Source organism: Gavialis gangeticus, unplaced genomic scaffold, assembly GCF_001723915.1.
Source record: "Gavialis gangeticus isolate Ggan-Ray unplaced genomic scaffold, GavGan_comp1, whole genome shotgun sequence".
In the NCBI taxonomy this organism is placed as follows: domain Eukaryota; kingdom Metazoa; phylum Chordata; order Crocodylia; family Gavialidae; genus Gavialis; species Gavialis gangeticus.
Genome location: NW_017729033.1, coordinates 83938414 through 83953313, shown reverse-complemented (window position 1 = coordinate 83953313; position 14900 = coordinate 83938414). Strand labels below are relative to the sequence as shown.

General features: G+C 44.4%; 1 protein-coding gene across 2 annotated transcripts in view; it reads left to right on the top strand.

Annotated features, from left to right (window-relative positions):
* Positions 1-13812, top strand: part of LOC109303763 (cytochrome P450 4V2-like) — a 36290-nt gene extending 22478 nt beyond the window's left edge. For both annotated transcript variants that reach the window (XM_019525981.1, XM_019525982.1), the window contains exons 6-11: positions 1721-1847; positions 4286-4477; positions 4961-5063; positions 8794-8928; positions 9077-9256; positions 12286-13812. In XM_019525981.1, the coding sequence (XP_019381526.1) occupies positions 1721-1847; positions 4286-4477; positions 4961-5063; positions 8794-8928; positions 9077-9256; positions 12286-12455 (907 nt within the window). In that variant the 3' untranslated portion in view covers positions 12456-13812. The remainder of the gene's footprint in view (positions 1-1720; positions 1848-4285; positions 4478-4960; positions 5064-8793; positions 8929-9076; positions 9257-12285) is intronic.
* Positions 13813-14900: the final 1088 nt, after the last annotated feature.

The following is a 14900-nucleotide window of genomic DNA, read 5'->3' as shown; positions in this document are numbered from 1 at the left end:
ACAGGCAGCTGCTGGGTTTCAGGTGTAGCCAGTGCCAGGGGCTGTGTGATGGGAGGCAAAAAGGGCCAGGATGGTGTCTAGCACCTAGCAATCCTCCTCTGTGGCCTCCACACCCTGTGTCACCATGGTAGCCTGCTGCCCCTGTGCCTCCAGCATCTTCTTAAAGAGAGCAGTGTGCTTCTTCTTGAGGACCAGGAGCCTGTCCTGGAACACATGGTCCTCCTGGTCCCTATACCACTCGTGTCCAACATCCTGGGTGAACCAGGGCCATGAGACTGCCAGCTGCTCCTCTGTTGTGTGGCCCAGCCAGTCTAGCAGGAGGGTGTGGCCTGGTGTCCACTTCTGGCAGAGGCAGTGCATTCAGAGGGCACTGGTTGATGGTAGTGGCATCCCTGAAGGCATATCCCCAGTGGTGACTGGTGCCTCTCCCCTGTATGCAGCTTTTGGACTGGAAGAGCCAGTAGAGAGAAGCTTTAGGAGAGTTTGCAATGTTTCAGAAATAACACACACTATACCAAGGGGCTGTGCCCTCCCTGGCTTCAGATTGGGGATTGTGTGGGCAGGCTGGGCACAGTGGGGCAGGGGCTCAGCCTTGGTTCAGGCAGGCCAAAGAGAGAGCTGAGACCTTGCCCGGGCTGAGCTGAGCAGAGCCCCCAGGAGCTCATTCCACCTCTCCCATGGGCAGTATCTGGCACAGTGGTGGGTGGAGCAGGGAAAGCCGTGCCAGGTACTGGGGGCAGATATAGTGCCAGCCCATGTGCTGTCTGGGATGGGAACCCCAGCACGGGCTTCTAAGGGCTCCTGAATCCTGGGTGGGCAGCAAGGTGTCCCACCCCCGCAGGGCTGCATTGCACAGCTGGCAAACCAGCTCTGAGGGAGAGGTGTGGGGGAGCACTAGCAAAGGCCCTGTCCATGGTGCGCTGCCCCCTATCCCTGCAGGGAGTGGTGGCAAGGGGTGGGGGGCTTTCCCTTGTGCTTTGACAGGAACCCTTGCACCTTCTGCCCCCTCTGCCGACTTATTCCCAAGTCTGTCAGCACACTGACAGGTGCCACTGCTGCTGGAACCACTGCTTCAGCTCCAGCATCTGCACCTTGGAGAACAGCACCTGCTGCCTCTTCTTGGTGGCCCCTGAGTGCACCCCACACCTTTCTTTGCATTCTTTGGCCAGGACTGCGTTCGTTGTTCATGCTACCCTCAGCCACTTTCCCACCATGGCGCCCACCCACAGGCTACAGCATGGCTGTGTGTGTGGGCAGCTGTCTAGGATGCTGTCCAGGGCAGGCTGCAAATGCATTCACCCAGTGAGTTGCATTAAGGTGCCTTAAGGCATGCACATGTAGACATGCGCCTAAATCATACAGGTAATTCACTTGTAGACATGCCCTTAGTGTACTAGTATAGAAAACTAAACAAGCTGTTGCACAACAATGAAGCTAATTCTTTGGCTTCAGGAGAGCTGTATGATTCATGCACATCATCATGAAATGAGGCCCAGTGTAGAGTTGGAGGGTTTGATTCTCATTTTTGTTGGGCAATAACAGATATTGAGTGTTATGATAAACTAAAAAAATAAAATATTCATTGTATTAAAATAGTCTCTGCATTGTCAAGTGGGTTTTTCCCCCATTCAGTATCAGGACTCTTAGACACTTCTAGGCTCTTCAGAAGATTTTTTGGTGTACATTTAGAATTGAATATAATGTATTTTTGGTGCCTTAGAATGACTGACTTGATTCACCAGAGACAGAAGACTCCTTGGTTTTGGCCTGATTTTTTATATGCTTTGCTCCAAGAAGGAAAGCAGAGCAACAGAACTCTCAAGATCCTTCACAGTTTTACAGACAAGGTAATTTGTTATTCCTTGTTTCCCACTGTTTTCTAGTTCACAAAGCAAACTGTTGTCTGTACTGATACTCTAACTTGAAAAGTGGTGGCAGTGTTTCATCTTTAGGAACAGTATTACCTTGTCTGGGGGAGAGGTCTGAAAATACAACAGTGTGTATGGTATTGAGACCAAAAGGAAGGTGTTGAACAGAAGAAATACTTCAGTTTTAAAATCACTTGTAACTTGGGTATTATTCAATAGCAGCATGAACCTGTAAGTAATAGAATGTATTTGTTTGGTGCTAAAAATGTGCACAAGTCCTCATCTTAATATCTTTAAGATTATCCACCTTTGTGAAACTTTTCTATCTTCACTACTATAAGGAATTTCATACTAGACAAAAATACTGTAAGGGTGGGTACGTAACTGGTTGGATTATCATGTTTGATGATGTATCAATGTCTGTTTGGGAAGAGTTATCAAGTGAGTCTTCCCAGAGGTCTGTCCTGGGCACAATATTGTTTCATATCTTCATTAATGATTTGAAGGATGGGATTGAATGTACACTTAGTAAATCTGCCAATGCCACCAAGTTCCGTGCAGTTGCAGACACTGGAGGGTAGGACTAAGATTCAGAATGATCTTGGTGAACTGGAGAAATGGTCCAAAATCAATCGGATGAAATTCACCAAGGACAAGTGCATAGTCTTGCACTTGGGATGGAGCAATTGCATGTTGGAATGCAAGCTGGAGAAGGACTAACTAAGATGCAGTTCTGTAGAAGAGGACCTGGGTTTCATGGTGGGTAATAAGCTGAATCTGAGCTTACTGTGTGCTCTTACTGTACAAAAAAAACTAATAGCATACTGAGCTGTATTAATAGGAGCACCATTTGCAAATCAAGGGAAGGTATTATCCAGTGCCACTTGCAAATCAAAGAAAGGTATTCTCCAGCTCTACTGCACACTGATGATGTCTTACCTGGAGTATTGTGTCTAGCTTTGGGCCCCTCATTTCAAGAAAGATGTTTACAAGTTAGAATCAAGCAGAGAGTGGAAAAAAGGATTACAGACCTGGTAAATATGATTTATAAGAATAGGCTGAAAGACCTAGGGTTATTTAGTCTGGGGAAAAGAAGATTATGGGGTGGAGGGGATTTTGATAAGTCTTCAAGTATCTGAAGGGTGGTTATAATACCTATGAGCATAGACTATTCTATGTTGCTGCAGGGGATGGGAGTAGTGGTCATAATTCCAGCAAGGGAAATTTGGTTTGATATTAGGAAGAACTTTCCCACTATGAGGGTGGTTAAGCAAGGGAACAGTCTACCCAGAGAGGTTGTGGAATCTACATCTTTGGACATTTTTAAGACTTAGTCAGACACTTGACTGGGGTGGTTTAGTTAGGGTAGGAAAAACATATTTCCTGGATTGGCTGGGACAGTCCCAGATTTCAGAGGTTGTCTCTGTGTCCTAGCCACTGGTGAAAGCTGAAGCAAAGATACTGGATTGGCAGGATCCTGCTTGCATGTGCAGCTCCTGAGCCAGGAACCAGGCATGTGTGAGTGGGATCATGCCTATCCAAAACTTTTGCTTCAGTTTTCTCCAGGGAGACCAGCCAATGGGATGCTCCCTGGTTTGGAGCCTGCTGGGCTGCAAATGGATTCACTTGCACAGTGGAGTTGGGGTTCGGGCTCAGGGCCCCACCCACACCCTCCCTCATACCACCCCACACACCCAAAACCATATCACCCCCCACACCCCCTCCCCCACACACAGCCACACCCCTCTACACCCTTCTCCCCACACACAGCCACGCTGCTCCACAAACCCCACACATACACACTCCCACCCCTACAACCCCTCATAAACCCCACAGCCATCCACACAGACACCCCCCATCACACCCCACAAACACCCCCCCCACACCCCACACACATTATATAAGACTAAAACTTTATTTTGAGCTATTATGCAATCACCTTGTTATACATTATGCAAAAACATGTAAATCAGGACAAAAATAGTCTTTGAAATAAAATTAAAATATCTTATAGTAGTTGTTTGACTTTTACCATATGATTTGCTTTTTTTCTGGTTCCAAGATGGCAATCCCCTCCCCATCCCCTCCCAAAAGGAGTACTTCTGGGGGCAAGGGGAAGGACTTCTGGTGGCAAAGGTCAAGGATTGGGGGCAGGACTTCCAGTCCAAAGATGGTGACCAGGAGGCAGGGCACCTGTCAAGGAGCTGGGCTACACTTGTGGCCCTTAACAGCTCAACAAAACTCATTAAATCGCCCTTTGGCCAAAATTATTGCCCACCCCTGTATTAAGTGATGAGAGTATATGTGTTCCCATGAGTGAGCAATATATCATTTGGAGCCAGGGATGCAGGGATATTTTTCACTTGTGTTGGCAGAATCTAAACCATGAAATATATATTTATTATTTATTACTTCAGGTTATTGTGGAAAAAGCCAATGAGATGAAGAACCACCAAGGAAATAAAGGTGACTTCGTAGACAGCTGCAAATCAAGTGAATCAAAAAAGAGAAGAGCTTTTCTTGACATGCTTCTGAATGCAACTGATGATGAAGGGAACAAACTGAGCTACCTGGATATTCGAGAGGAAGTGGACACTTTCATGTTTGAGGTACTTGGATGAACTGGGGTCTTTTAGAGCTTGAGATATTATGTCTATGAAGTTGCGCTTTTTTTTTATAAGAAGATAAACTTTTTACTTTTAACTCCCTATAGCTCTACATGAATAGGAGAAAATTAAGAGGGCCTTGAAATCATATAAGTTATAGTTCAGAGTCTTGTTTTTCAGGAAAAAATGGATTCCTAGAGTAACAAATCATAAATGCAGAGGCAGACTCCTAACACACCTAACATAGAATGGTTTAGGAACAGGGAAAGGGGTTTTTGCTTGGTAAATGGTCCCATTTATTTCACAACATTTTTCTTTATTCATTCTTCAGTCACCATGTAGTATAAACAGTATGTAATATTATAGTTTTGGTTCTTAATTTTTGTAACTAGGCTTGTTTCCTTTAAGAGTTGTAGGTATAAAAATTTCAGTGCATATGTGCAATGAGAATTCCAATTGATTATCTGGGCAAATTTGCATTTGTAGGGCCATGATACAACAGCTGCTGGTCTGAACTTGTCCATATACTTACTTGCAAGTTATCCTGAAGTTCAGAAGAAAGTGCACAGGGAACTGGATGAAGTGTTTGGTAAGCTTTCCAACCTCCTGTGAATTGGATTTGGTTCAGGTTGTAATGTAATGTACATGTTTTTTTGTGTGTATAGATGTATAAAGGAAAATAAACACTTACCCCACCACTGCATGAGCAGCCGGTATTCTTTAAATACAGAGACAGCCAAGGCAGTTGAAATAGGTTGCTTAGATGCTAGTGCATAAATACCTAAATTAGCTTTCCTTACGTCTTCCACCCCAGTTTTGGAGAGCTCTGGTATGTGAGCAAATAAGGTACTAGAATGACAATTCAGTAACTTCACAGAGAGAGACATTTAGGATAGACTCTGTTTCAATTTATATGTCCAAATGGTAGTCACGCAGCTGCTTTTTTGGCACGTGGTGCAGTTTTTGATCCTACTCAACATACTGTGTGGATGTAAAAGCATTGTGTGACTGCTGAGCATATGCAACAGTCTGGGTGCTGGCTGGCCATGCTCCATATGTTAGCAAGTGTAAGTCACAAAACTTTGTCTGGCAAATCCCTATGACTAGTGAGTCTTGAAGCTGAGGCCGTATACCTTCCATTTTTATATTATTTGGATATTTATTAATATTAAAGGAAATGGATAAGAAAGGTGTATAAATTTCTGCCCCATTGGGAGCAGAAGGCTAGACTGGAACCAAGTCTTGCTTTTTTATTCTATAGTATCGTGTAACTTACTGAGCCATATACCTTTAATTACTTTGTGCTCCTGGCCTCATGGCTGCCAGCTCTTGGCTGACCTGAGCCAATTTCTAAAGAACAGCTGGTGAGGGGGAGATTTGTATAGTGTCTATCTTGTGGCCTGGTGGTCAAACCACTATGCTGATAAGTCAGAGGGTTTCAAGTTCAAAGTCTGTGTGTATAACAGGAGTTCAGATCCTGAGTCTCCAGTTTTCTGGGAAAGTATCCAGCTTTCTTGCCAGGCCACAAATCCAAGACTTATGCTTAGGTCAATGGCACTTAGTCAGCTGGGTAACTGCCATTTTGGTGTGTAAAGTGAAATAGGAGTCTGCCTATAGGGGAATGACTGAAACCCGTAAGCACAACTGAATGCTCATTAAGTTGTTGGTATTTTAAGGAGGTGAGTATGTTCAGTCTAATCAGGCATAAGGCAGGACAGAGTAGTACCTTAGGGGACCTATACATGTGCCAAACATCTGCTTTGACATATGCTAATTAGCACATGTCAGAGCAGACTCGATTTAATCCAGTCTGCTGGAGTGTGTTAATTAAGTCACTCCAGCAGCCTCCACCGCACATCTGTTCAGCATCCCTGCACTTCAAAATGGCAGCAAGGGTGCTTGAACTAAAGTTTATCAAACAAGCTTTAGTTCAAGTGCCCCTATTGCCAGTTTTGAAGCATGGGATGCTGAATACATGTGATGCTGCGGTCACATTAATTAAAGTGCCCCCCCCACTACCTCAGCACATGTGTACAGATGCCTTTACAGATTAACCACTTCAAAGAGGCATAAGGTTTCATAGAGAACAACTTACTTCATCAGGTGCCATGAATGGACTTGCAGGGAACAGGGATTCTAAATAGAAAAGGGTAACTGAAATACAAAGGATAGGGAAGGGGAGGAGGAAAGGAGAGGAGACACTGGTGAGAGAGGCAAAGGTAGTAAACAAAGCAAGTAAACCATAGGGATAAAAGCTAGCCCAGGTAATGAGGTATGAATCTGTAGTCTCTGTCTAGAGTAGGGCAGTTCCACTCTGACTATGTGGGGGCCACAGGTATGCCAGCTATATGCTGTACACCCCTAGGCCACATGCTACTTGGGGCACACACTGTATTGCATGGGCCTCTCTTGCCACACTGTGGCGGAAACTCCCTTGCTGCATCTTGCCAGTGCCATTGCACCATGATGTTGCATCCCCTCCCCTGCCACATTGTGCCATAAAGAGAGCAACCCCTACTGTACCACATTGCTACTCCTTTGGTGTGCAGGGTCCCTGCCTTCCTTCTGCACTCCCTGGCCACAGACTCCCTCAGCCTTATGGGCCACCATGCCCTACCTCACCCCCAGAGGCAGGGGTAGGAAGTAGAAGCCAGAGGAGGGAGGGGGATGTCATAGTTTCTGGCAGCAGCTTGAGCAGCAGGAAAGCAATGGGGGAAGTGTCAAATAGACTGGTAGCCCAGGGGCCTCATGTTAACTCCTTGGGGGCTGCCTGTTGGACAGCCCTGGTTTAGATCACATTTACATCCACAATCCAGTCTGGGTGATTTCTTCTGCAATGTCACGTTCAAGTCATTTTTTAAAGTTTTGTTGCTTAAGAACAGCTACTTTGAGGTCAGCGATAGATTCTCCAGGAAGGTTACAGTGTTCTGCTACAGGCTTTTCTGCCTTTCTGTAACTGATGTCATATCAGCGTCCGTTCGTTCTTTCATGCAGGGATCATCCCATTTGTCCAGTGTAGACAGCAGAGGAGTAATGTAAGCATGTGATGACATGTGACATTGTAGAGGAGTAGGTGAATAAACCCTGAATGTTGCAATCCATGTTGTTTGGTCTAGTGATGAAGTGGTTCATGTTGATGAGGACACACAACTGGGTTCATTGCAAGGCCTGGTGCCTTGGTGAGACTAGGAGTTAGGTAGTCTGGGGATGTGTCATTTGAAGTTAGGGTCTGCCTGTAAGCTAGGACATTGTCTCCAGGAAGGGTTGGAGGTCATTAATGATGTGTCCAAGATTTGTAACTTAGGGGTTATAGCTGACAGCCTGAGGTATTCTGTTGTATTTTTTACGGGGTTGGTATTGTAACAAGTCAAAGTAGGGTGCAAGTCTGGCTATTTTGATTTTAGTGGCTACAGTTCTTGGATTATAATGTAAGTATAGGTATCCCCTCTCTGGATCCTTAAGGTATACAACCTGGTTGGTGGGATCAGAGCAGGCAAAAGCTGTTGGTATGGAAGTAGCTGTAGTGGTCAGTTGATTTCTGATACAATGTGTGGCCACTGCAAACTTTCAGAAGTGGTGCCTACGAAATTAATTTCCTGGGTGGAGTATTCTAGTTTGATGGAGGGGTGGAAGTTGTTATATTCCTGGTGAAAGTTGTCTTAGAGATTCCATCCCTGTGTTTACATGATGAAGCTATTTCCTGTGTTTCCTGCGTATACTGGGGGGGTGGTAAGAGGGCAACTGTGGAGGAAGTGGACTTCAAGGTCTGTCATAAATATACTAGCATACAGGGGGACTGTACATGGGAGTGCCATTTGGAGGTGTAGACAGACTCCAAATCTGAAACAGTTGTGTGTGAGGACAAAGATGGAGAGTACAATGGAAATAGGAGAAGTATCTTTGTTCTTTATGGTTTGTAATCTGTCCTCATGAGGGATGTTGGTGTATATAGATGTAACATTCATGATAGCTTATATTGTAGTTGCTGGAAGCTTGTCAGTGGAACCTAGTTTCTTGAAGAAATCTTCGATGTCCCTCAAATAGCTGGCAGTTCTAGTGGCACATGGGATTCGGATAGAGTCAGTGTAGTAGGAAACTCCCTCTGTGATGGTGCCAGAGACAGTGGGGCATTCTGGGTTGCTAGAATCTTGGGCAATAAATAAAAGTTGCCTGGCCTGGGTTCCCAGGAGCTGGAAGCATAAATCTTCCCCTGTTACTCTGTAAGGTGGCACTCTGCCTTGCTTCCTGCCTGGCTGCAGACTAATGCAGCTAGCTTATTAGGCCAGTTGTAGTTCTAACACACTTGTGATCTTCTATAGGTGACTCTGACCGTCCTGCCACAACGGAGGATTTGAAGGAGCTACGCTATCTTGAGTGTGTTATTAAGGAAACCCTTCGTCTCTTCCCTTCAGTGCCATTCTTTGCCCGGACCTTGAATCAAGATTGCTCTATTAGTAAGTAGTTCTAAGCCTTACATGTGTAGTTATGATTTTACATATAAGTATTTCAGTGAAGGTATTTTATAAATAAATAGTGTTTTTTCCATGTGTTTGTTTACTGACAGTTACTTACTTCCCTGGCCTGTTGGTTCTTTTTTTGTAGGAGGATTTGAGATACCAAAAGGAACAAATGCAGTTATTTTTCCCTATGCACTGCACAGAGATCCAAACGTTTTCCCAGACCCAGAAGAATTCAGACCTGAGCGTTTCTTCCTGGAGAATTCTAGTGGAAGGCATCCATATGCATATGTACCCTTCTCTGCTGGACCAAGAAACTGCATTGGTGCGTAGCCAATGATAAAAACCAAAGTTCATTGTAGATGATTGTTTTACTCCTGTGGTTGCTTTTCTGGAGTTGCCCTTGCTGCAATCAAGCAGAGCTTCTGGATTATAATGAATACTGTAGTTCTCAGGTGTACAGCAGTTCCCATTGAAATCCCACACACCTGTCTGTTGGTATCAGTGACCTTGGCGACAGCACATTTACAGTAGTTAATTCACATCAGTTGTATCCAACTGTGAAAAGCACACTAGTATTCTGAGTGCACAGGTTGAGCAGCTTCCTGGGATTAGCTGTTTCCCAAAGGTGCTATTACAGGACCTCATCATCCAGAGGCTGGATGGCAAGTAATACCCTGACTGCCAGTACCAAATACCTGCACCCGGATGAAAGTGGACATGCAACACCTATACCAGGGTATCTTAAACAAGGGCATTCTTACTACCTAATTTTCCTGCATAACTTTACTGTGGATATGAGGCACTTATATCAGTGTAGACATTTATGATGTCTGTCCCCTCCTTGTTTACACTGGTAAAGGCTTACACACCAGTGCAAATGAGTCTATCCTATATTCTTATTTTCTTTCTTCCCCTGGGTTTTCACAGAGTCCTGAGTGCCTCATGCTTTTTCCTCATTATTGGTACTTACTGAATCTGTAGCTCTGTGTCACATGGTGGCTTCCCTTCTGATTCAGCCGTGCTGGAAGTGTCTCTACAGACTCCAAACTCTGTAAGTCAGCAGAACTGCTAATTAGGAGCCCCATGAAGCAATCTCTCTCTCTTTCTTCTTTTGACATATCTGCTGTCTATGTAATGATCTCAACTGCTTTTATGTGGAGGGCAAAATTTCCTGCCTCACCTCTCATTTTTTCTGCAGTGGCTGCTTTGGTGTTCACAGAATTCCTAGCATTGGCCCACTTTTCCAGGCAGGAACTCTCCTAACTCATGTCTCTGAAGCACCTAATACTGGTGGATGCTCCAGAATACTGCAGAGTACAGTGTGCATTATGTAGTTTGTATAACACTGAAATTCCTGTCTCTCCATGCATCTATGGTCTGTGTTCTGGTACATAAACAGCTCTGAATGGCTTGAGGATAAAAGGTAAATGTAGGTTGCTTTGGTTTAACTTAATTTTCCATTTGTGTGCTCAAATATTCCACTATCTGAAGGGCTTGTTCCCTTAGGAGAAGGCACAGGCAAAGTCTGGCCCATGGGCGAGTGGTGGACTCCATTTCCCAGCAGCCCCTACCTGTGCAGCTGGGTCCGGTCTCCATGGTGACCCCAGCCACACCTACACTGTGATAGCTCCAGACTGGGGTTGCCATGGAGACTGGTTGCAGCTGTATTGGCAGGACATGCAGGGGGCTGCTCCAGATCCACGGGGATCTTGCGGTGGGGGTAGCTTGGTCCGGGGCGAGGGCAGAGCCATGACCTGCAGCCTGCGTGCTCTGGGGAGGTGTGTGCAAGCAGCGGATTGCAGCTCTGCCCCAGCTCTGGAGCAAATTGTCATTGCTGCAAGGAGCCGAGGCAGAGCCGTGATCTTCTGCCTGCGCGCCTCTGCCTGGAGTGTGCAGGCTGCAGATCACGGCTCTGCCCTGGCTTTGGACCAAGTTGCCTCTGCCGCAAGATCCCAGTGGCTCCGGAGCAGCCCCCTGCCCTGCCACATGCCTTGCCGGCAGGGCTGGAGATGGTCTCCATGGTAACCTGAGCCTTGTGCTATCACAGCACAGGTGCAGCTGGGGTCTCCATGGAAACCGGACCCAGCCATGTGGGCATGGGCTGCTGGGAAATAAGAGTCCAGCTGCCAGCCAGATCCACCATTTTGCCCACCCCTGCCTGAGGAGTTCAAGGCTGAAACTGGACAGATACTGAGTTACCTCAGTGACAAAGGTCTGACTGCTGGCAGTGCTCTCAGCAACATGCACTGAATTTCTGCTGTTGCTGTAGAAGATCACTGGAGTCAAAACTATTAAGTGATACTGAAATATTAAAACCCATCAAAGACTTGTCTTTTATTTTGATCCCATTTTCATCTGTTGAAGGAGGGATCTAATTTCTTACAGCTAGGGAAATTTATTATCAAAGTCTATAGCAGTGGCTTTCAACCATTTTTCATTTGTGGACTCCTAAACATTTTTTAATGGAGGCGTGGACCCCTTTGGAAATTTCGAATGGAGGTGCGGACGCTTTTGAATTGTAAGTGTGGGTATTCACGTAGTTTTGATTGATCATAGTCATCTTTCATGGGCCCCTTAGACATACTCCGTGAACCCTCAGAGGTCTGTAGACCATAGTTTGAAAACTAAGCAAATATTAACAGCCTCTGCACAACAGACCCTACTGGTCTATAGAGTTCTCCATTTATGCTTTGTAGACATTCCAGGCCACTGCCTAATTGGTATAATGGGAAGGGATTGAGGGATGATGGAATTTCAGCACTACTTTCTCCATCCTCTCCTTCTTTAGGTTAAATCTTTGGCCAGTTGTATGGGGTGTGTTGCCATTTGCTTAGTTTATTTCTGCCTGTTGTCTTTCCCCCATTTTTCTGTGAAGTCCTTTATTATCTGCCCTATTTGTTGTCTTCCAGCAAACTTACTGCATAGTATTAAAGGTGCATAATAATGTACTATCTGTTCTTCTACTGTTTGTGCACATCCATGTATCTGTGGGTGTGCATAAAATAGCAAAGCTCTGGGTGCTGAGCCCATCTCCTGTCCTACTCTTTTGCATCTTGTTTCGACCATTCTTTGCTTAGGCCAATCAGAGGCACAACAGGCCACATTTTATGTCATGGTGTTCCCTTCAGCCTACAGGGTCCCCTTTAATCTCTTTTTGCTTTGAAGCCATAGGGTCCTGGGAAAAGCTACTCCCAATAGTATCTCAAAAACCCTGATTTTGATCTACAATAGTTTGTAATTGGATAGCTGATAAATAGTCATTCCCCAAACTGTATTCCCTGAGAGAGCTTTGGACAGTTGTGGGGGTTGTTTTGCACTCCAACTATTTTTTTTTTCCAATTTACCCTTTAGGCCAGCGCTTTGCACTGATGGAAGAGAAAGCTGTTCTAGCCATCCTCCTACGCCACTTTTGGTTGGAAACAAATCAAAAGCGTGAAGAGCTTGTCCTGGCAGGAGATCTGATTCTTCGGCCAAATAATGGCATCTGGATCCAGGTGAAGAGAAGAACTCACATGGGATGAGAAGAAAGTTTCAAGAATTTAGATCCCTGTATAATATAAAATTATTTTAGAACCTCCTAGTTCTTTCCTTCCACTACATTCAGAACCACCATCAAAAGGTCACTGTTCCATCCCCATTCTGAAAATCAAACCACTTTCAGACATCCAATTATTTCATAGCCTTACTTGACACCCTGGGTTTTCTTTCATTGAAGTACTATTCCTGGTGCCCTGTGAAATGGACATGTTCATAGAAAGTGACTAATTATTCTCACGCTAAAGAATAAGAACTCATACATAACCTACCCATTCTCCCAAAGGTAATATCACTGAGGTTGTCTTCTAACCATAGTTTCTAAATGATAAGATGCCATTACTCACCCACCTATAGATTCATCTGCTCAATGTACTGCATCTTAAATGAAGGAAATCATAATTGTATATCCTGACTAGAATTGTTGTCCTGACAGGGCCATTGGAGAAGATACTGACTTGAATTTGCTTGTAATGTATGTTCCAGAACCTCACTTGAGGTGAATCATTCTAGATGCATGATGTCAAAGGAGCTTTGAGATTTTGCTGAGCAGATTTGCTGATAGTTTGTTTAATTTGTTCAGCCATTTATGCTAAGTGCCAAATTTGTGTCTCATATACATGAATCATATATACTAGCTTCAGAAGTTACAGAAGTGCAAATAAGAGAATTAATGGATGACTTCCATGATGTATATCAAAGAAAAATATGTTTTTCAAAATGAATGTTTTCTGCAACATCTATTTTTAATCTATTTTGATTCATTTTTTGTGATTTACGTACTATGCTGTACTCATCACACAGTTCTCACCAAATTTGCATTGTAGAACTTGTCCGTATGTTAATGAGTTTGAATTAATACCTAATGAGTTAATAATCCAGTTTTTGGGGGTGTTGGCTGTAGCCCTGTTGGTCTAAGGACACAGGCAGACAAGGTTCCTTGAGTAAATGTGATATCTTTTATTAGACCAACTAAATTAGAGCAACTAATTCAATTGTTAGTATTTTTTGTATTTTGGTTTCATTTCCACTACTGGCATTTTGGTCCTAAAACTCCCACCATCTGAAAAACTTGTTTCCTTAGGAGAAGAGGCAAGATAGATGTTACCTCTCAAAGCAGAGCACATCCTCCTGGGCAATGTGTGAGGATTCTGCACCTTACTTGTGCTATTAACTAACTTCAGTCCACAAGCCAGTAATTGTAAAAATGTAGCAACCAGGGTCAGAAACTGCTCTGAGATATTCTTTTTTTCCACAGCAGCTTTCTATTTTGTAATCTTGTAATTAAAGATGCATCAGAATGCAATACACCAAATTCAGGTTGTACAGACAGAGTTGATGCTGGCATGTCTGAATGTTTGAGTGCTTGATATTGCAAACGTAAATATATTCAAGAAAGATTGGTTGTTGCTTGTTCACAGGATAGAAGAGCATGGCACTTGACTGGTGCACCTCCTCATTGCTGAGGGTATATGAAAAGGGGGCTGCTTCTGTTTACCTGACCAGCTCTTTTGCAAGGTACTAGAGGCCTTTGTAGTGTGAGTTCTGTTTCCTTGAGCAGCCTATTTTTTCCACAACTGCAAAATAATTCTTAAAATCCCAAAACACAACATTTTTTGTTGCACCCCACACATGGTCCTAATTGGAAGCCTTACTTCCGTTCCTGGCAAATTAACAGGGACTATAATAAGAATAGGATTGTTCACATGTATGAACAGGATATGCTAGGGAAGAGTCAACATAGGTGACTAATATTTCCAGTTTTAAATCCCCTCTTTCAGTATCATTCCTGAGCGACAGACTTCTCAGTTTTTAGAATTCCAGCATTGGTATAAAAGTCTATATACTTCTTATCATTACCTAGTTACTTATTGTTATGAACCCCAAAAGTGCAGTTGCTGCTAGTCCAGCTGCCACCCCTGCCCAGGCTGTAAAACTTCCTAATTACATCTCTGTTCCACTCCCTTTTTTAAAGGGAGGTCTCTGTGTACTTCAGGGTCTCTTTGTCCCAATGAGATCAGACAGGGAACAACAGGAGCAACCACCCTTAGGGTGCAGGCGGAAGTGGCAATTTTTGCCTGATGTGCCCACAGAAAGCAGTTTATAGCTATGGCCAAACACAGGTGCATGGCTCCACACTACTTCAAAATGGCCAATTGGGTGAAAATCTGAACCCTCATTGCATGAAGTTTCAAATGAAGACATTTCAAAACTGCCTCTTGACCTGTTGCTGTTTTCAGAATGGGAGTGGGGAAAGGGAGTGGAGAGAGTTCGGTCTGGGGGTTTTTCAGCTCCTGCTGGAGGGTGTATTGAAGTCCCCTGAGGTGGTTCTGGCTGCACTACTCCCCTCACCTTTTCATTTATGCACTCCCCATCCATGATCCCACCAAGTCCTGACCCTAGCAATATACCAAAGGAGGCTCTAGTTGGGG